The sequence below is a fragment of the Anabrus simplex genome, chromosome 1, assembly GCF_040414725.1.
Source record: "Anabrus simplex isolate iqAnaSimp1 chromosome 1, ASM4041472v1, whole genome shotgun sequence".
Taxonomy (NCBI): Eukaryota; Metazoa; Arthropoda; class Insecta; order Orthoptera; family Tettigoniidae; genus Anabrus; species Anabrus simplex.
In genome coordinates this window covers 159,223,612-159,247,488 of record NC_090265.1, presented here as the reverse complement: position 1 = coordinate 159,247,488, position 23,877 = coordinate 159,223,612, and the positions used below count along the sequence as shown (strand labels likewise).

Here is a 23,877-nt window from a genome sequence, read left to right as displayed (position 1 = left end):
TGTATTTGTAATTTTTCGTCCATGGGTTATCAGAATTTAATGAAAATCGGTATGTAGAGTTGGGGAACAAGAAACTACAGTCTAGGCTATAAATAATTTTATTCACCCTAGATGAAATGGTAATTCAGGGGAAGGAACCAAAAAATTTATTTTTTCAACACCTATGTTATTATTGATCCTATCGAAAAGTTCTACACCACATAAGTTACAGAGAATACAATATCCGATTGTTTTATTCAGTCCCACCAAACTAATTACGATAAGATTGGCATTTCAGAGTTGGAAGAAAACTACCAGGTGTACGCATGGGGTTACGGGGGTCTGGAGGTCGGGTGAGGATGACATAAAAATGTTCGTAACTTACAAATTCTTCTTTCACCAGAATGAATACTCCCCCTCCCACCATTTCTATCCTATCTCTACGATACACACTCCAGTTCCTTGAGAAAATTTCTGCATCTATTATATCACTTCTCAGCCATGATTCAACTCCTATTACAATATCTCCAGTCTCCACCATTGTTCGATCCCAAGTCCAGAATGGAAAAGGAGGAGGGTTAGCTGGCTTGACAACCAGCCGTACAAACAGCTAATACAGAGAGTGTCGAGCGATGGTAAATAACTCGACCCCCCATAGGGGCCAACGGCTTAGGGCAGATGAGCCCCTTTGGGTGGGGTGATGGTCCCCTCAGTGTAGGAAATGACACTGGAACCCATCATCTGTGTCTTTGACTCAACGGCAAAACGGATGGAGGCACCTCATTTTTGTGGTTCTCATCAGTCGTGGAGGCGGATGAGGTCATGCCAGACAGACTGGCTGTGAAGGCACAACTCAATGGTATTTTAAGTCTGCGGTAGTCCATTGCAGTTGTGCTACTAGAACCTGCATGTCGCATTTCATTTGTGCCACAGGGTATAGTTCCGAGATCAGTGTGTGGGTCACCTCCTTTCAAGCTACGATCCACCTTCAACAAAATTCCTCTTGTGGCACTTTTTCCTGCTGTCACCACCTTCAACTCAAGTCCAACGGCGATTGGATAAGGATGGTGGAGGCAGGTTTTTGGGTGAAACTGGAAGCCTCTAGTTCCAACCTGCACTTTGGCAGGCAGTGATGGTCGTCTTTCTGAGACCCCGTGACTACTCAGGAATACGGTCCTGCATCTGTGTTTGGGCAGGCCTATTTAGAAACACCGCTGTCCACCCTGAATGGGGAAGGCCCTAGAAAATGTGGGCTAAACATCAGTAGTCACACTCTCAGCCGGCTGGGAGGCTGCACCCAGCGGGTCACCCCTTATAGGTCGAAAAACGAAGATTACCAAAACACTGATTACAGGAACCTGGAATGTTCGAACCCTACTTGATTTGAAAGTCAATAACAGACTTGAGAGAAGAACAGCGCTTGTCACCCATGAGCTTGGACGAATTAATATTGTCTTAAGTGAAACCAGACTGTCCAGCGAAGGTAAACTTACAGAGTTCAGCTCAGGTTACACAATCTTCAGGAAGGGAAAAAATGGGGGAGAACACCACATTCGCGGTGCAGGATTCGCTGTGAAGACCACACTGGTGAATGATTATCAGCTAACTCCAATCGCTGTCAGTGAAAGAATTATGATTCTCCGAAACCCACTCTCTGGAGCCAAATCTATGACACTCATCTCCGCATATGCTCCCACCTTGGATGCTGATGTAGAAGCTAAAGACCAATTCTAGAACCTGCTGAGCACTACCATCACCAAAGTACCACCAAGCGACTAACTCTGACTACAGTCGAGCCGCTGGCTGTCCGGCCCTGACGTTTCTCAGACAGTGTTGCCGATTTTGAACCATACGATATAAATACACACACACACACAACTAAAATATTTCACGTATACGTAGATCAGATTCTGTGTTAATGCGACGGAAATGTGCGAAAATTACCTCTAATATATTGAAAACCAACACTAGTGTAATCATAATAATAAAACATTCCAATTAAAATTAACTGCACTCCAAAACAGCGTAAATATAACAAAACATTCCAGTCGAAGTTATGCACATTCCAAGAACAGCGTAAAGATAATAACAAAACACTGCAGTCAAAATTAAGCACACTCAGAGAATAGAATAACCGTAACTCAAAAACAGTAGGCTATAGACATAATATAAAATAACAACATTAAAACCGAACTGTGTGAATAGTATCACTGTAATTTTAATAAGTCAGAATTTTTAAAAAACTTGAAAATAGTATCAACGTGGAAATAAAAAAGTCGCTGTTACAATAAAACTTCAACATGCTCATAGAATAGTAGTGTCGAAATAATAAAATATTGTAATGAAATGAAAGAAATTATGTACTCACAGGGACTAATCCAAAGGGAATACGCCACACTCTCCGAAAATATCGGTGTCTTCGTCCCTGTCACTAATGTCACTGGAGTCACTGCTATCATCCTCACCCAGGGAAATAATTTCTTCCACTCGACATTCAACAATTCCATCAGCTTCTTTTGCCTTGTGTAAATCTTCCCAGGTGTGACTCACAACACTTTTCCACTTATCCGCTGTAACAAGTTTGACTGCCTCGTGCACTAAGCGTTCAACATCAGTCAGACGGAAAGATTTGTTATTTTCGGCAACATATCCTTTAACTTGTGCCCAAATTAACTCGATTGGATTAAAGTGGCAGTGGTAAGGAGGGAGCCTAATTACCCTATTACCCTGAGCCGTAGCGATGGAGTCCACTTCATAGATGCAAAATCTAGGCTTATGGAGTTTTACACTTTGTAGCAGCTTTGTCATTTCTGCAGATATCCCCGGTACATTATTTCCCACCAACCACTGAAGAATGATATCTTTTCTGTCTTTCATTGTCGGTGCTTTGTTTAGTTGCACAGAGTGATAGGGGGCATTGTCCATAACAATTACGGAATTGGGACTTATGTTTGGTAGCAAATAATTTTTAAACCACGTTGTGAAAGTTATCCCATTCATTTCTTCGTGATAATCAAGAGGGCTCTTTGATCTGAAAAGAAGCATAGCTCCCAGAACAAATCCATTAGTGCCACCTGCATGAAGCAAAATAAGCCTACTTCCCTTCCCAATAGGTGCTTTGAAAGTCCCTGCTACAGTTTCATCTGTCCAGGCCACCGTTTTAGAATGTCCGGCATTTACCCACGTTTCATCTAACCACACCACTCTAATCAGGACCAATCTTCAGAATTTCCCTCAAAAATCTACCTCGCCATGCTACAATTTCACTTCTCTCCATCGCAGCTTTTCTCCTGAAAATTTCTTCAAACGAAAGCCAAGTTCTTTCAGTATTTTACTTAAACTGGTCTTTCCTCCACTGAATAAGCGAGATTCTTTTAAAGAGTCAAGTACCGGTAATTTATCACGCGTGGGAAATTCCCTCATCTTGTAATAACTATAAATATTTTGCCTTATCGCATCCTTCTGAAATGCATCTAGTGATGTCTTGGTCTTCGTTTCTCAGGAGTACGCAGCACTTCAGAGGGTGTATTAAGAGCCACTGGACACTTTCTTCTGTAACACTTTTCACAGTTGTCCTACCTACTTTTAAAGCGTCACAAACTCGATCCACCACTTTTGTAACAGGAAGAAGAGGCCCACCGTTATCACGCTCTTTCTCAAATTATTCACGTAGCCGGTGTATAAATTCACGGCTTTGGCTTTTATAACAACTGATTTTTTTCTTAGTCGTTTCCGATGATCCGCTGGCCATGTCACAATAACGAAAACAAACGGCTTACACACACAGTGAACGCACACACTTCATGCAGGCTAGCGAGCAACTGAGGCCACGTGTTTCTCTTCAAAGAAGTGGCATCACCGCACTAGCAGTACAAGAGAGTCATGGCGACATGAACGGTGATTGGTGCTTGCTGTTAAATCTTAAATCTGGCGCGCCAGTGACGTCAGGGATTGCAAACCGTGACGATTATTCTACCACTAGCAGAACTCTTAGTATTCTTTGTGATAACATAACTTTAATTAAAACAATAATATCAAATCGACGAGGGGTGTAGGTTTCAATGATTTAATATTAAAATCATACGGCACATTGTAAATTTATAATAGTGTTTTCAAGGTTATATGTATAGTTTCAAATCGCCGCAGGTTGGCAATACTCTTCTCTACTCTTATTTCTTCTTTTCATCACAATCTGTCAGGGCCGGACAGCCAGCGGCTGGACTGTACTTGCAAGTACAATCTTTTCAACAGCATTTGCCGAGGTCACATGACAACAAGCATTTAAATTTCTTGAAGACCAACATTTATCCTGTTCTAAGTTCAATCATCAAATTGACGATAAATTTGAATTTTTATAGACTCTTATCCACAAGGGATAAATAACTTTTTTACCAGATCTCATTGCTAAGAAAATCCTCAAATTTAGCTCCTAAGATTGATCTTCACGTCTTTCTAGGATTTTGGACATGATATATATTATTTATTTTATATTTTAGTACTCTCTCTTCCATAATTTTAATGTATCTTCCTATTAAGCACATGTAATTAAGCCATGTATACAAAGATTTTATATTTTATGATTTTCTAATAGGATAAGTTTTAAGTTTGTCAAAAATGTTCTAATAGTTCTTAAGTCTTTATTTACGTAAATAACAATTATTTGAGATTCAGATTTGGCTGATGATGCTCTATAAGGGAGCGAAACATGTCCCATATATAACTTTTTAACTAATGAAGTTATTTTAAATGTAACAACATTATAATGTATTGAACAGGTGGATTCATAATAAAACTTTATTATTGTATATGGACTGTACTTGGCGATTTCAACGCCAGAGTTGATTATTATTTATCGTATGATGTGCACAGATAGATTATATAAATAAGTATACAATATATACACAATATATACAAGCAGAAGCCTATAGTTCCAAATCAAGTCCATTGATCCATTTTAAGGCCTCCTCAGTTGCATTATGAATGTCCTCCAAAGAACCTTGAAATGCTCTCTGTGGACACTCTGCAATTACGTGGTGGATGGTCTGTGAGGTAGCTCCACAATCACACCCAGAAGACTTCTGCCAGCCCCATTTATAAAGAGTATAGCCGCATCTTCCTTGATTGACTCTTATCCTGTTTAGAGTCCTCCATTAACGTCTGGGTAGATGGAATCCGGGAGGCTGAACATGAGGTAGAGTCACAAGATGTTGATTGGGAACAGAAGACTGCTGCCAATGGTGTAACCAGGCGTTCGTGATGGAGAACCCAGATTCTTCCAGTGTAAGTGCGGTGCGCCAGGGTGGAGATCTAGACTTAAGTCGTGGAGGGGCAGGTTGAGTAATATCCTGGTGAACGGGGAGGTTGGAGTCCAGGCTGGTCTTCCACAGTTTTAGAAGAGCTTCAGACCTTCTTAAGCAAGGCGGTGGAATATTACTGAGTGTAGGCAGCGTTGCTTTACGTCCGTAGGTGAAACCTTAAATTACCCTACACGTGTCCCCCGGGTGGTGCTAACAAAGCAACGGCGAAGAGATGCGATCGAACTGTCTGAAAAGACCTCTCGGTCATAATGCACAGAGTAATGAAGAAATCGGTCCTTATCAGGACCCGGAAGCCTATAGCCGAAAAATCGGACCTTCAATTCGAATATGCCATCTTAACATCGAAGGCATCAGCAGACCAAAATGAGAGTGTCTAGCTAAAATTCTGAAAGGTCAACAGATTGATGTCATTGCGCTACAAGAAACTCATACAGCCAATGATATGCAACTAAGAGCAAGAGGCAAGATCCCAGGCTTCAAATCAGTGGCTCACAATAATCACGAGATATATGGCTTAGCCAGAGTTGATAAAGATCACCAATTATGGGGCAGTGTGATGGGAAAACATGGACTTGGCAACTGTAATGCCAATGGTCTACTGCTCCTTGGTTTATGTGCTGGACATGAACTCTTCATTACTAATAGTTCCGCCTGCCTAATCGCTACAAGACTACTTGAATGCAACCTCACTCAAAGCACTGGAACATCCTCGACTATATTATCACCAGGCAATGTGATAAAAAAGATGTCCTTGTTACAGGAACCGCAAGAAACAACGATGACTGCTGGACAGATCATAAGCTCCTCTTTTGCTGGTTGAGAATGTCAACCTGTCAAAAACAAAAAAGATCCATCCACAACATGCCCAGAAAGAAATTCGATACTTCTCAACTTCAAATTGAATCATTTAAGGAACAAAAAGAAGAAAAAGAAGAAAAAATTGAAGATCTTATATTTATATAGGTATTCTCATTCAGTTCAACAAAATTCCAAGGGAATGAAGGGAATAGATGATTTTCCCGAAACATGTATGGTAAAATAGTTTTCTATCATTATAAGGTGTATTGACAAGGCAGACTAAGTAGAACTATTTTAAATAGTTCTGTAACGGATTCAGACAAGTCAATACAGTATCAACCAACCATATTAACCTATTATGGTTAAGTTTATCAATTCTTGTGTCAGTTCGGTGACAGCCGAATACTGAGTCACCGTATTACAGAATAACAGTTATGAGTGAATTAATTGTAAAGTTGATTGTGAAGTGTGGTTATATTTTCAAGCCATAATATATCTCGTTTGTGAAACAAAGGATACTTCAGCAAAAGAGGCTTGAGATACGTACACCTGATACCAAATGAAAGGAATACATCGTAATAACACTCGAAGTGTTCAAGGTACTGTTAAGTGAAACAAGGGATAAATTTCTTGTACAACTATTGAATGTCCGGTCAAGAGGATTTAAAATGTAATGCCTAGAGTTTCTTTCAGTTGAAATTTCAGAGTTTTGTATCATCATCTAAATTACAAGCAACTAATCTCATTTTGTTCCGTATTGAAGATATCTGCTGATGAAACCCCAACTCACGCAGTGATAAATTCTAGTCAATACATTTTGAGAAACCCCTATTCACGCTTGACCAATCCAATCCACAATTGGAATTCTAGTCATTATAAAATAAGTTAATACAAATTTCACTGTTCATAATACGAACAGAATTCAGAATAAGGTCAATGAGATTAGGATAAGAAATGTAATTAAAGCATTGTACAAAAGAAAGCCCTCTTAAATTTACAATTATATAAATTTCATTTATTTTTGGCCCAAATGTTGTCTTTGTTTGAATGGATTTCATTTCCAACTACATGTGGACTATAAATTGAATATTAACTATTTTATCCAAGATTCCGGTGTTGTAAAAATTTTTATGACTCAGGCGACTATAACAGCTGAAGAAACCCCAACTAACGCAGCGATAAATTCTAGTCAATACTATTGAGAAACCCCAATTCAAGTTGTGATCAATCCAATCTGCAATTAGAGGTCTGGTCATTGTAAAAAATGTAATTCATTGTTCATAAATTCTGGCAAGGTTAATGCACTTGTTGTACATACTGTACATATTGTAAACTGTGTAAATAGCATAAGACAATTGTATTTAGTATTAAGTTAGTTTACTATACGTACCAATGTTTATATTCTTGACCTTAGGATTAATATAGGCTGAAGATGCCCATAACTAGGGCAAAACATGTCCCTAACTGGTGTGTTTCATTCATGTAGAATTTAACCACTAAAAATATATATTTGTATTGAAAAGGTGGACACAATAATTTTAATCTTGAAAGAGTTTACTTATCTAAATTATCGCAGCAAATCTCGCATTTACCGGGTGAGTTGGCCGTGCGTGTAGAGGCGCGCGGCTGTGAGCTTGCATCCGGGAGATGGTAGGTTCGAATCCCACTATCGGCAGCCCTGAAAATGGTTTTCCGTGGTTTCCCATTTTCACACCAGGCAAATGCTGGGGCTGTACCTTAATTAAGGCCACGGCCGCTTCCTTCCAACTCCTAGGCCTTTCCTATCCCATCGTCGCCATAAGACCTATCTGTGTCGGTGTGACGTAAAGCCCATAGCAAAAAAAAAATCTCGCCATTTAAATTATAACAATTAGAATTAAAGAAGGTTCAACCTATTCAGTACAAAATGTGTTGTACAAGGTGTTCACAATATATTATTTATTATTACTAGTACCGGTTTCGACGCTTAATGGCGTCATCTTCAGCTAGAAATCACAAAGTGGGCAGTGTACATGTCATAAAAGTTGTATAGATAATACATACATTGCAAAATACAAATGATAGGCTGTTTTCTCATTAAAAGCTAGAAGAATGATGTGTAAAATATGATGATATAATATAACACATAGAGGCGTTATAGTCTAATGAGGCAGGTGAATATTGTACAATAAAATTGGTCTGATGAATGAGAATAAAAGTCTTCACATGATAATAAAACTATGCAGTAAAATTGTCCACTCTTCTATTGTTGTTCAATGGAGACATATAAGTCCAGGTCCAGTGTTGTATGTGGTTGGCAAGACCATCAAATATTTGTCTAAGGCCGGGACACCTGACATTGAGAGGTTGAATAAGGTAGATTTTGAAGGTTGTCTCAGCTCAACGTGGGTGGTGAAGCTTAAAAGGAAGAAAAAACTTAATGAAATGGATAGCTAAAAATGGGATCACGGCCGAATATGTTAGGATATGAGACTCACCTTGTTGTGAGAAGAGTTGTGGATGAGTGAGATGGGTGTGAGTAAGTTGAGTGTGAAGGTAGGGTGGGAGGAGTGGGAAGACGAGGGGGGAGGGGCGAGAAGGAGAGAGGAATGGAATGGAAGGGATGGGAAGGCGGAGAAGGCAGGTCAGGGGGGCGGAGTGGCGGTGGTGTGGGACATAGAAGAGTGTTTTGGAGAGCGTAAAAGATCGATTTCCTCTCCGTGATTTTGATACCTCTAAAGACTTTGATTAGAAAATCGAAAAGGATATTAGGTTTTTCTGAAATTTCATTAAGGTTTAGATTAGGATTGAAAAATTGATCTAAGTGAATAAAACAGTTTTCCGTAACATCGAGTAAGGGCCTTTGTTTATGTTTTTGAAAATTTCTAGGTCTTGTTCTATGGTAGTGAAATTATGCTTTGAATCCTGTATGTGTTGGCCTATTGCAGAAAACCTATTATACTTAATGGCACTGACATGTTCTAAGTATCTAATTTAAATAATAATAATGTTATTTTCTTTACGTCTCACTAACTACTTTTACGGTCTTCGGAGACGCCGAGGTGCCGGAATTTAGTCCCGCAGGAGTTCTTTTACGTGCCAGTAAATCTACCGACACGAGGCTGTCGTATTTGAGCACCTTCAAATACCACCGGACTGAGCCAGGATCGAACCTGCCAAGTTGGGGTTAGAAGGCTAGCGCCTTAACCGTCTGAGCTACTCAGCCCGGCCGGTATCTAATTTTGAAGCTTCTTAGCTTTTTAGTTATCCATTTCATTAACTTAGTTTTTTCTTCCTTTTAAGCTTCACCACCCACGTTGAGCTGAGACAACCTTAAAAATCAACCTTATTCAACCTCTCAACGTCAGGTGTCCCGGCCTTAGACAAATATTTGATGGTCTTGCCAACTACATACAACACTGGACCTGGACTTATATGTGTCTCCATTGAACAACAATAGAAGAGTGGACAATTTTACTGCATAGTTTTATTATCATGTGAAGACTTTTATTCTCATTCATCAGACCAATTTTATTGTACAATATTCACCTGCCTCATTAGACTATAACGCCTCTATGTGTTATATTATATCATATTTAACACATCATTCTTCTAGCTTTTAATGAGAAAATAGCCTATCATTTGTATTTTGCAATGTATGTATTATCTATACAACTTTTATGACATGTACTCTGCCCACTTTGTGATTTCTAGCCATTAAGCGTCAAAACCGGTACTAGTAATAATAAATATGTTGTGAACACCTTGTACAACACATTTTGTATTGAATAGGTTGAACCTTCTTTAATTCTAATTGTGAATCTCAGTTCAATACAGGAAAATGAAGTTCTTAACTTATAATTTAAATTATAAATTTAAAGAATATATTTTGTTTAGTATCAAATACAATTAATTGTTTTTTTTCAATGGTAGATCAGAAAATCTCAAATTTTAGTTGGGAAACCAAACGACAACGTCCTTTTCCCAGAACCTATGTTATGCTGTCAAAGTAAGCTTATTACTGTTATATTTATTTGTAGCTGGCGCCCTTCAACAATTGAATGTGTAAGTAATCAGGTAAGTACTAAGTGAGACTACATAGTCGGACGATTGAGTATTTTATTTCATGAATATTTTAATGCTGTTTCATTCTTAATCAGTGAGCAGCACAAGGTATATGCTGCATACAGGAAAATCAAGGAAACCTTTGGAGAAAGGAAATCTACGTGCATAAACATTAAGAATTCACATGGAAAACCACTTCTAGGAAAAGACAAAGCAGAAAGTGTCCCCATTTTCTAGCATCAAGGTAATCTGCCCCAGACTAGTCAGCCACTCCTAGGGGGTGCTAAATTCGAACTAGGAAAAAAATAACTTACAAAGTACACCCTGGATTTGATGGGGAACATGTATCTAATATGGACAAGATGAGGTCAACTAATAGCTAAAAATGATACAAGGTGAGGCACGACATCAGTTTAGAGGAAATCATGTTTATTAAAAAAACAAGAAATACGGAAAGTATGTTGCAAAATCATCAAATGTGATTTTTAAAAAATACATGACTCGCATCTTTCTCGTTTATAGAGTTAATCTTGAGGATCAAAAATATATTACATTTTAACAAGTGTATGCTGACACATACAAGATTTAGAAAGAAAAATTTATAAATTTTAGCACTTTAACACTGTGACCTGTGTGCTCGCACCACGCTTCTGGCTGGTTTGTTAATTCTTTCCACGTTAGATGAGTATTTCCCCTTTCCTGCACACTTTACATTGCAGTGGGGGCCCTAACATTAAAGAAAAGATGTGTTTTACTGCGCTTTGGGATGAAAATAACTAGTCTAACTGTACACAATATGCTGAATGGTAAAACATCCGTACACAATATGCACCTCGATCATGAGTATCCTAGCCTCTCGCCGAGCTTCCGAAATGTGGTCTGTTGGTCCACGCCATTGTCTTTCATTATTTCCCTGTTCTAAAGGAAGTACGTGAAGGTCGGGTGCGTCATGTAGCAACCCCTCTTCCTTAATATAGCTCGAGAACAAATAGACCCTCAGGCCGCCTCCTATTGAAATTGTGCAACCCATACCTTGGTCCCTGCAAGTTACTTAGACTCAATAAAACGAAATATTCACTGCACTCTCAATAAATCAATGATCAATTAAACGAGCACTTCAATAAGGACTCAAAAGATGGCAGGAACATATCCAACAGTTGTATCAATAAAAACGTAGATGATTTGGTTTGGGGATAAGAGGCTGTTGATGCTGATGAATTGCGAGACCAAATTTTGAGGCCAGAGTTCGACAGAGCTGTGAGAGACCTAAATAGCAATAAGGCACCTGGAATTGATGACGTTCCTTCTGAATTACCGAGTGCTATAGGAGAAACAAGCATGGTAAGGTTATTCCATCTAGTGTGTAAGATGTATGAGACAGGAGAAGTGCCATCCGATTTTCGCCAGAATGTTATTATACCTATTCCCAAGAAAGCCGGTGCTGACAGGTGCAAAAACTACAGCACATATTATTTACAGAAGAATGGAAAGACAAGTTGAAGCCGAGTTGGGAGAAGATCAATTTGGCTTCAGAAGAAATGTAGGAACACGTAAAGCAATTCTGACTTTACGTCTGATCTTAGATGATCGAATTAAGAACAACAAGCCCACATACATGGCAGTCATAGATCTAGAAAAGGCATTTGATAATGTTGATTGGACCAAACTATTTAAGATTCTGAAGGTGATTGGGATCAGATACCGAGAACGAAGAATTATCTACAATCTGTATAAAAATCAGTCTGCAGTGATAAGAATCGAGGGCTTTGAAAAAGAAGCAACACTCCAGAAAGGAGTGAAAAAAGGCTGCAGTTTGTCCCCACTCCTTTTCAGTATTTACATAGAACGGGCAGTAAAGGAAATCAAAGAGGAATTTGGAAAGGGAATCACAATCCAAGGAGAGGAAATCAAAATCCTGCGATTTGCCGATGATGTTGTTTTCTCAGACTGCAGATGATCTCGAGAAATTGCTGAATGGTATGGATGGAGTCTTGGGTAAGGAGTACAAGATGAAAATAAATAAGTCCAAATCAAAAGTAATGGAGTGCAGTCGAACGAAGACAGGTGATGCGGGTAATATTAGATTAGGAAATAAAGTCTTAAAGGAAGTACATGAATACTGTTACTTGGTTGTAAATTAACAAGCGATGGCAGAAGTAAAGAGGACATAAAATGCAGACTAGCACAAGCAAAGAAGAGCTTTCTTAAGAAAAGAAATTTTCTCACTTCGAACATTGATATAGGAATAAGAAAGATGTTTCTGAAGACTTTCATCTGAAGCGTGGCATTGTATGGAAGTGAACTTATTTATTTTCATCTTGTACTCCTTACCCAAGACTCCATCCATACCATTCAGCAATTTCTCGAGATCATCTGCAGTCTGAGAAAACATCATCGGCAAATCGCACGATTTTGATTTCCTCTCCTTGGATTGTGAACTAGCTCAGAAAGAAAGAGAACAGAAGCTTTTGAAATGTGGTATTACAGAAGAATGCTGAAGGTGAGATGGGTAGATCAAATCATGAATGAAGAGATAATCGAATTGGTGAGAGATCAATTTGACTATATATGACGAGAAGAAGAGATAGAAAGATACGATACATCTGAAGACACCCAGGACTTGCTTGAGGGAAGTGTACGCAGTAAGAACGGTAGGGGTAGACCAAGGTATGAATATGAATATGACAAGCAGATTAGAGCAGATGTAGGATGCAGTAGTCACGTAGAAATGAAAAGGTTAGCTCAGGGTAGGGTGACATGGAGGGCTCCATCAAACCAGTCTATGGACTGATGACTCAAACAGCAACAACTGTTGTATCTATGTAACTTGACTTTGGATGGTGGTAAATCTATACATCATTTGTATACTGTTGGAAATTGCAATTTCCAATAAGAGACAAGCAAGGACATGTCCATAATTAAAAGATATAGGGCCGATTGCAGAAACGGTGTTTAGATGATATCTACGGTTAAACAATGCCTAAGTATGGCTTTCGCATTGCAGAGATGTTATTTATCACTTAGACTGTCTAAAACCGATGTTCAACCGGTCATTTTTAAACACTGCCGAGAGCACTGTTTAACCTCAAATGCGAGGAGTGAATCACAATCAGAGGTTATGTACAATGAAACATGTAATTTGTATTATGTTGAGATGATTCCGGGAAGAAAGGTTAGTCCGACGGCCTCTCTGTGGGTCGCCATCATCCATGAAGGAAGAGTTAAAATGAAGAAACATTTTTTTCTAAACAGCCAAGTTATCACATGTCCTTGGAGTTCTAGTCGCACGCATGCCAAATTAAATCAGGAGATATGAATTATGTTTATTATTTTTCTGTTCAAATACATTCAGTGCCACTATTGGCTTTGAAGTTACATTGTGCTCAGCTCAATAGCTTTAGAATGAGAACATTAATACTTGTGTACATTCAACTGGCACGCTTAAAACCCAACCTCCAATTCTAAGTTTGCACATGTAGTAAATTTTACTATTAATAATATAGTATCATCTCTAGATACTACATCAAACTTGGCCTTAAGCAAATCTGCAATTTTATTCCACACTTGGGGTTTCTTACTCCATAACATGGATAATTTACATTCTATGTACATAGTTCCTTACAATTTCTAACAAAATGCTAACTTCTAGCGAACTGGAGTTTGCAGAATGTTTTGATTCACTTTCTTGTTGATTTTGACGGTATATGTTGCTGGATACACTATACAAACCTACTCAAGTAATAACATGGCGCTGTATATACAAAAAGGGCAAGGGCTGAATCACTGAGCTTGTACAAGCATAGCAAACTTTCCAGTTATGTGGAGGTGTTCAGCTCAATAAGCTGAGTACAGAAGCACTACTGTGAATCTTACAGTGTTTAAAGCCAAATCAAAAACTTTACTTATGCACCATCCATGGCTAATTAAAGCTTTGGCTTAGGCTTAAACTGTGAAACCAGCCCTAAATAGGACCTGCAGAATTCAAGATGCATGAACCATACAAAAGCATTAATTACACAAGACAACTTTGTCCAGTCCTTTTCATGGTAAAATTACGCATCATAGTGGACACTATCTGGACAAACCAGCCTCTACCCCTTCATTACCATATATTCCTGATGCACACTACTGCAACACAGACTATATATTTTCAATCAATGTCATAGTTAACCTTGACAATCAAAATAACATTTGTAAATTCATTTCTTCAATGGCACTTGGGTCTAAAGCCCATAATAACATCCTATACTTCATTACTCACCCAGGGGTGTTGCTTAACAAGTTGTATAATTCTTCAATTTCATAAATCCCAGGTAGGAAAACTAGCACTGCTCCTCTAGTGGTCTTTTTAGCTTGTTTCTCAAGATAATCAAACCCTTCAATGAGTCTCACAGCAACTTGGTAAGCCAGTGGAGAAATTCCAGGCTCATCTAGACGAATGGTAGGGAGCTGCAAGTCAAGTGTTCTATTTTAATAATCAAGAAAAAAATTTGCATAAGTTAAAGCTATGGGAGGACAAATCTCTTTTCAACAGACAAATGGTACCATATATCCTCAGACTGGATACATAAGGCTAACAAACAAACAAACAAACAAACAAACAAACAAACAAACAACACAGATCTTAGGGCGACGATGGAATAGGAAAGGACAAGGACCAGGAAGAAAGTACCCGTGGTTTTAACCCATTTATGTCCAGGTGGGTAGTTTACGAACCATTGAATTTTGCTGTCCAATTTTATGTTTTTTCTGTAAGTACCATTTTTAAGTAAGGAGTTTGCAGCACTTCGATCATCACTCAGAGCATGCGCACTCAGTACATACATCTGCAGTCTAGCCACAAATGCCATTACGAAAGCAAAGCCAGTAATTACATTTGTTTGTGCCTATCGAAAATGCCTCTGAAAATGAATGGACCCGCAGAGTGTGAAATACGCACTGTTATTCATTTTCTAAATGCAAAAGATGTTATAGCTGTTGAAATTCATCGGCAGATTAGTGAAGTGTATAGAGAATACACTATGAGGCGTAGGGACGTGGCGCACCCATCGCCCAGTGGGAAACCACTGCAGTCAGCCACCCGAGTACCGGCGGGGAAACCGAAGCGTGAGGTTTGCAGGAAATGCCAGCCTGAGCTGAACATCAAGCTTTTATTTCATCTTCTGGGGCTAACAACCTCAGTCGTATACCTGGACAGTCCCGAGCTGTCCCAACAAACATTCCTTTTAGCTCATGGAATGGATCGCACTGTAGAATTGAGATTACCCCAGGGGGACAATCCCCCGTCAACCAAAGTTGATCCAAGCAGGCTTTCGGATTCTGGGGGACCAGCCAGAATGTGCGAATGGGAAGAGTCGGAGCTCCCAAGAACCTCGAAAAGGATCAAAACGAAAAAGATTTTCAGGATGGGGACCATAAATGTAAAGACTGGTAAACTTAAACAGGTAATAGATGAGATGAGAGAAAGAAACATTGGGATACTAGCCATGCAAGAAACAAGAAATAGTGATGATGACACAGCGGAGTCAAAAGGCTTCATAATAGACAAGAGGTATGAGGATGGCATAATTGAAATGAAGAGTAGGTGTGAAAGGATATCCACGTTATCAATTTGAGCAGGGAACAAAAAATATAACATAGTAAATGGACATGCACCTACCAATGACAAGAACAGAAAAGACAAGAAAGCTGTAGACAGTTTCTGGGAAGAACTGGATGATACACTGAAAAGCATACCAAACAGACAAGTAAAGATACAGTAGAAGTCTGTTATAGCGAGAATTCATAATGTCGGAAAATTTACTCGCTATAGCGGATTGTCGTTATATCCGATTTTTGTATAAATTCGGAAAACCCCCCCATGCATTTTAAAATCGGTATGAAACGGCAATCAGTTTGTTCAAAACTTGCGTTTCCGCAGATGTTATCCACACTACGGCTTACTTGTTTGTTATTTTTCGAAATCCGATACTACGTGAAACTGTATGTTTAATTTCATTCTGAAAAAAAATAGAGTACCGTATTTCTCCGAATCCAAGATGAAACCCACTTTTTCCTTCAAAAAATTTAAATCAGGCTCAAAAAGTATTTTGTAAAATCATATGAATGCCTTTGTTGTCCGACTCATTGGCTGAACGGTCAGCGTACTGGCCTTCGGTTCAGAGGGTCCCGGGTTCGATTCCCGGCCGGGTCGGGGATTTTAATCGTCTCTGATTAATCCTTCTAGCCCGGGGACTGGGTGTTTGTGTTTGTCCCAACACTTTCCTCTTCATATTCACACAACACACTACACTACCAACCACCACAGAAACACGCAATAGTGATTACATCCCTTCATATAGGGTTGGCGTCAGGAAGGGCATCCGGCCGTAAAACAGGGCCAAATCCACATGTGCGACACAGTTCGCACCCGCGACCCCACAGGTGTGGGATAAGCGGTAGAAAAAGAAAAGAAAAGAAGAATATGAATGCCTTTGTTGTACAGTAGGCCTACGCATTTTTAGACGCCAAACATTGACTTTCGTCATGCCTTTTTTTTTGCGGCTGCACAATTATTCTTTATTTCCGGGGGTTTAAGGGCCATTAACTTAAAATTGGCATCATAATACCAAAGAGAACCCGTTGAAAATTTGCCGGCAGTACCTATTCCACGCGTCTGTACATTACGACGATCCACCAGGAAATTATTCACCGGGCGAGTTGGCCGTGCGTGTAGAGGCGCGCGGCTGTGAGCTTGCATCCGGGAGATAGTAGGTTCGAATCCCACTATCGGCAGTCCTGAAGATGGTTTTCCGTGGTTTCCCATTTTCACACCAGGCAAATGCTGGGGCTGTACCTTAATTAAGGCCACGGCCGCTTCCTTCCAACTCCTAGGCCTTTCCTATCCCATCGTCGCCATAAGACCTATCTGTGTCGGTGCGACGTAAAGCCCCTAGCAAAAAAAAAGAAATTATTCTTGCTGTCTACGAAACGGTTACTTTTACTCAGCGTCAGATGTAACCGGCTACCGCTACACGCACGTCTAGCTTGCCAGGTTCGGCCAACTTCAGCGGCTAGCGATGTGTAGGCCTAATCGCGGACGTCAAAAGTTAACGAACGAGTTTATTGCGCCACGGTATGGCCATTCCGCTATTTGTCTTCACACTAACGCCAAATATTGGTTTTAGTTAGGCCTATGCCGAAAATATTCCTGCTGTCTATAAGAATTTTGCTAAGCGTCAAGTACAATAGACGCGTTATAACTCTGCCACTGAGTAACCATGGCCTTTCTAAGAATTCGAAGGCTCGCATGTTTTGATGATTTGAGAAACGTTTTAGTAAACGCTAACAGAACGCCATACTCTCTTCACTATTTCCTGCGATCCTGTGTGTAACTTCACTGTCGATGTAGGCTATAGTAAGGAGGCGGTCGTTTGTCAACGAGTTTTGTGCGCGTGTGAAAAGAAGTAGCGTGGTTACTGCGGTAGTTGCCAGTGGTATCCATTAACTTACTGTTAGGCCGCGAATGCAAGACAACTCTTGAGTTTTTGCATGAGATTCTGAGAAAAAAAGTCTTGGATTCTGAGAAATACGGTATCGCTCCAGAGGTTTCAGTGGCAAACACTTCAGTTCTCTTCTTCAAACGGCATCACCTAACCTAACCGTATATGTATCATGGAAACATATTTCAAACGCACGTAGAGAAATGATAACCTCCTCACGAAAAATTTACATTTAAATAGTCTTTCCGAAATGTAACTAGACGCGAGAAGATATGAAATATCCTCTGAAACCAGTGATGTACTCTGCCATATCTTGAGGTGTATCACATTCTTACTTAATTACCGTATATAACATTAAAATTAAGATATCGTTTAATTCAGTCTTTATTTTTAACGAGTTAACAACTGCTATCGACCAAGTTATTTACGCATTTATTACGAAAACATGTTTTCCTCCTTCATTTCGAATTTTCTTTAGAGAACAGCAGTCAATGGGTATTACTAATAAACTCCAACATCGCCTTTGAATGTCAACGAGAGAGCTCGCAAATGCACAAAGTGAGAAAACTATACCGTACCGAAGATGATAGATAGCATTTTGTTGCAAAAGTTTCGGTTTTCTTATTCAAACAGCGTCACGTATCCTAACTTAACCGTACTATACGTATGATGAAATCACACTTCAAGCGCCAGTAGGGAAATTATACCTTTCTCGCTATAAATTTTCATAAAACCAGACGCGACAAAATATAAACTAACCTCTGAAATCAATTAAGCACTCTGCCATATCTCAAGGTGTATCCCATTCTTACTCAATTGCAGATTTAGCCTCAAAATTAAGCGGTAGTTTAGTCAGCCTTAATTTTAACGAGTTAACAACCGTTTGCCTCAAGTATTATTACAATATTATAAGTCCACCTGTTCAATACAATACAATATGATCCACTATCCCAAACATATACATTTTAAACTTGTTTATTACATTCAGACTTCCGTTTTAAATAACTGACTGTGATTTTACCACCTTGGATTCAACTTGGGAATTGAAGAAACATCCCCCTTTGATGATTGTGTTTATACTCAAGGCCATCACAGTCTTAATGATATTATAAAAATATGGATCCATTTTAGTTTTAGACTCTCAAAATTTCATGTTTAATCACGTTTTATTCTTCAAAACTGTTAATTTCACTCTCTTTTAACATACTTTGGTGCATTATCGTTGTTTTAGATGTTATTGTATAATGTTTTACGAAACCATTTTTTAACATTTTAACCTATAATTTATAAGTATATGTATTATTTTTAAGATTGATATAGGCTGATGATGCCCGTAAGGAGGGTGAAACATGTACCTTTGACTTTTATGTATTATGTATAAAAAATATTTGACCACATGAAATAGTGGATCATATTGTATTGTATTGAACAGGTGGACTTATAATATTGTAATAATACTTGAGACATACGTCAACTTCAATACGGAACCAAAATGAGAATAGTTACTTGTAAATTAACAACCGTTATCGGACACGTTATTTACGCATTTATTACGAAAATATGTTCTCTTTCATTTCAAATTTTCTTTACGGAACAACTGTCGACGGATATTACTAATCGACTCCGACATCGCCTTCGAATGTCGACGAGAGAAATCGCTAGTGCACATAGCGAGGAAACGATGCCAAAGGTAATCGATCGTATGCAATATCATCGCTGGGGTGCATAAATATCGCTTACGGAAAAAATCGCACGCGCTTAATCGCTCGTAATAACGGATGCGTCAGTGATATGACTCTCGCTGTAACCGAAGGACGATACACAGTTTAATATAGGAATTTTGAAGGGACAGAAAAAAGTCGTCGCTATATCGGAGTTCTCGTTATATGCCGTACTCGCTATAGCGGACTTTTACTGTACTTGTAGGTGATTATAATGCACAGGTAGGGAGGGAGAAGCAACATAAGGGGATAGTAGGTGAGTACCCAGCACACAAGAGGACGAACAAAAACGGAGAAAGGTTAATTGAACTATTTTAAAAGTAATGAAGGAGAACTGTAGGATACTTGCAGAATACTTTCATGACCTGTTAAACTGTGAACCACCTGAAGAAGAGCTGGAGCTGGGGACAAACACAGAAGAGAGCATGTCCTCCAACTAGAGATGAGGTCGCACAGGCCATAAGCGATCTAAAGAATAACAAAGCAACTGGAGAAGATGGAATATCAGCTGAGATGATTAAGTGGGGAGGTGACAAGGCAGTAGACAACATGACCAACATCATTGGCCAGATTTGGAGAACAAAGAAGTTACCAGAAGGATGGAAGAATGCGATCATAATACCAATACATAAGGGAGACAAGAGGGATGCAAACAACTATAGAGGAATTTCGCTACTAAAGATTGGTTATAAGGTGTTGTCGAAAGTCCTGCTCAATAGACTGGAAGAACAGTTAGAAAGTACAATTGGAGACTACCAAGCAGGATTTAGGAAGGGAAGAGGATGCATAGAACAGATATTTATACTGAAACAACTGATAGAACATAGGGCCTTAAAGAACAAAAAAACGGTGGTAACCTTTGTAGATTTCACTAAGGCATATGACTCCATGGACAGACAAACCCTTGGAAGAATCCTGAAGAACAGAGGATTAGATGGCACTACACATGAACTCATAATGGAAATTCTATCAGACGCAAAGGCAAGGGTGAGATTCAGAGGAGTACTCTCTGAAGAATTTGATAACACTGGTGTCAAACAAGGAGATGGATTATCACCAATGTTGTTCAACATAGCTCTGGATGAAGTCATCAGGCAGTGGAGAACAATGAATGAGTCAATGGGAATACCAAAGACGCATGTTGGGGACAAAAAGGACAATAGGGCCCAAGTAGATTGTCTAGCCTTTGCGGACGACATAGCTATAGTAAATGAGACAGAAGAAGATGCAAAGACACAACTCAACAACTTAAGCAATATAGCCGGAAGGGTAGGACTGAGGATCGCCTACAACAAAACAAAGACATTGAATACCACTGAGGATTGGACAAATTCAAGTACCTAGGAGAATTTATAACAGGAAGGAATAAGAGCAATGAGGGAATAACAGAGAGGATAAAGAAGATGCGATCAGCCTTCTGTATGACCTGAGATCTATACAATAAAAAGAATATATCTACAGACGCAAAGATCAGACATTACAAGGCAACGGTGAGAAATGCTGTATTATATGCTGCTGAGACAATAGCACTAGGAAGAAATGGTGCGGAACAACTAGAGAAAGAGGAGAGAAAAATATTGAGGAAAATACAAGGCCCTAAGAGAGGAGGTGAGAGATGGATGAGGAGACCCAGGGAAGAACTATACCGGAACACGAGGACAATCTCAGAAGAAATCAGACTGAAAAGAGCAAGGTTAGCAGGACATGTAATCAGGATGAATATGGATAGAATGACGAAAAGAGTATGGGAAACAACAGCGAGGACACAAGGAAAGACAGGAACCAAGTGGGTAGTTGAACTCCGGAAAGATTGGTCGGGATTGGGGATCAAGGTGGAAGAAAAGGAAAATTGGAGAAGCAAGTACATACCGACTAATATGGCAGAGATCAATGATAGGGATGGATACAGGAAAAGGATTGAGAGTCACCAGTGGAGTAGACAAGAGAAGAGGATACTGAATATCTCGGAAGAAGAGCGGGAGAGAAGAAGAGAAAGGATGAAGAGGTTCTGGGAGGAAAAGAAGAAAATGCATGAAGGAGCTGTCCGTGGTCCTACAGAGGCCGTAACGCAAGAAGAAGAAGAAGAAGAAGAAGAAAAAAAAAAAGAAGAAGAAGAAGAAGAAGAAGAAGAAGAAGAAGAAGAAGAAGAAGAAGAAGAAGAAGAGAATACACTATGAGCAAAGGAATGGTAAGAAAATGGGTTATAGCATTTAAAGAAGTTTGGACTAATGTCCACCTATAATATGCTTACAATATTGTGATTTTTTATATCCCACCTTTTCAATTGTATTGTATTGAAAAGGTGGGATATAAAAAATCACAATATTGTAAGCATATTATAAGAAATTCAATATGGGTCTAATCATGAGATTGGTTACATGTAATAATGTCCACCTGACGAGAAGCGTTGTGGGCAACTGTCTGTTATTACTGAGGACTTGGAGAAAAATGTTGATGCAAAGGTTTGAGAAAACAAATGCTTTACAATTTCGTCATTAAGTTATAAGTTGCCCAAGATTTCAAGAAGTGATCTTTATAAAAATTGTGTCAGGTTAGATTATCAAAAGTTGTGCTCACTTTAAGTACTAAGGACTTTCCTTGAGCGATACAGTAATGAAGGTGATGCGTTCCTAAGCTAAAATATCACCGGTGATGAAACATGGGTGCCGTATGTTACGCTGGAATCAAAACAGCAAATGCATGGAATGAAGACACTCAACATCACCCAAGAAAGTTAAGTGCAAGCAAACAATTCCAGCTTGCGAACACATTTGCATTGTGTTTCTGGATAGGCAGGGCATGTTTGTGGACTTTTTGTACCAGGGTTACACAATAAATGCAGACTTATAGCGCGACCTTACGTAAACTCTAAAATGGCGTGGCATGCTCACAAATGGGATTTTTTTGCTTCATGACAATGGGCGATCACACATGGCTATTACAGGATATTAGAATCATTCCGTATTGATGGTTTTCACTTTACAAAGCAAAAAATTAAATGTATCCTCCTAATTCAATTCAAAACATAATTCCATCATTAAATGGAGCAATAAAATTCAAACATGTTTCGACTCGTTTGAGCCATCTTCAGTGAAATAAGAGGGGCTTAAAGTAATCATAATATAAGCTAAAAATATGCTAAACACATAATGAATGACAAGTGAAAAATAAAGGAGACAGATGGAAATAAAAATAATAAAAATACATCACTAGATGGCTAATCAAACCCGAGATCTCATCACTTCATTTCACTGGGAATAATTTGCTCATCCTCTATATAGTCCCAACCTAGCGCCTAGTTCCTGCCACTTGTTCCTGCACTTCAAAACGCATTCAGGAGGTCTGCGCAATGACAATTACCTAAAAACGACGGTACTGCAGTGGCTGGCACATAAGGCAGCAGATTTCTATGAGGATGGAATGCAGAAGCTGGTTTCACGATATGACAAGTGCCTTAATATGCTTGGAAATTATGCTGAGAAGTAGTTTAAGGTACAGGCTTACGTGTAAAAAAAAAATAGTCGTTTAAAAAATTTCATTACCTTTTTTTTCTGTATCAAAACGGTAATTACTTAAAAACCATGCCTCGTATTACACTGCTGCATTGTCAACTCTCAGTAATCATTTCAGGACCCTTCAACATATTTTCCAAGATAATTATGCAGGAGTTTGTTCAGTTGTTGCTTACAATATGGACTGTCAGCTGCATACACTAGGAAGAAGAACATTAGAGAATTTTTACCATCAGAATGTTGGCCGCCATGATAGGACAGGTGGTGGTACACAATTTATCACTGGATTGCGTGTCATAAGCCTGGATTCAATTCCAAACCTCCCCGCAGTGTTCATATGGAGTGAGGCCAAGCAACAATGCTGATGGTGATTTGAACATCTGATGGTGAAATGAGAGGTTGGATATTGAGACCAATGAGGGGTTGGATACTGAGACCACTCAAGTTCAGCAAAAAGCTCAACCATCTTTACTGAATGAACCTTGACAAAGACTGTATGTGAATGATTAATAGGATTTTTTTCTTTTAGGTACTTAATGCCACAGTTGTTGACATATATTTCATACCAAGATGACTTGAAAAATGTGACTGTCTTCCCATTTGGAGAAAAGACAGCATGAAACCAGCTGTTCCATCGAGTAAGGAAAGGTAAATAAAATTTTTGCTGCGGGCTTTACGTCGCACCGACACAGATAGGTCTTATGGCGACGATGGGATAGGAAAGGCCTAGGAGTTGGAAGGAAGCGGCCGTGGCCTTAATTAAGGTACAGCCCCAGCATTTGCCTGGTGTGAAAATGGGAAACCACGGAAAACCATTTTCAGGGCTGCCGATAGTGGGATTCAAACCTACTATCTCCCGGATGCAAGCTCACAGCCGCGCGCCTCTACGCGCACGGCCAACTCGCCCGGTAGGTAAATTAAAAAGCTTTGCTTCCTTTGACTCTCCATACTGAGACTTTAAATATTTACATTATCTTATATTCAAAAATGCATACTTCACCACAAATAATAATTTCTTATGGCT

General features: G+C 39.2%; 1 protein-coding gene across 1 annotated transcript in view; it reads right to left on the bottom strand.

The window, feature by feature from the left end:
* The window catches only part of spn-E (spindle E), a 323,333-nt gene that overhangs the window by 235,039 nt on the left and 64,417 nt on the right, over positions 1-23,877 (bottom strand). The window contains exon 7 of the mRNA XM_067157868.2: positions 14,401-14,588. Coding sequence (XP_067013969.2) covers positions 14,401-14,588 — 188 coding nt within the window. The remainder of the gene's footprint in view (positions 1-14,400; positions 14,589-23,877) is intronic.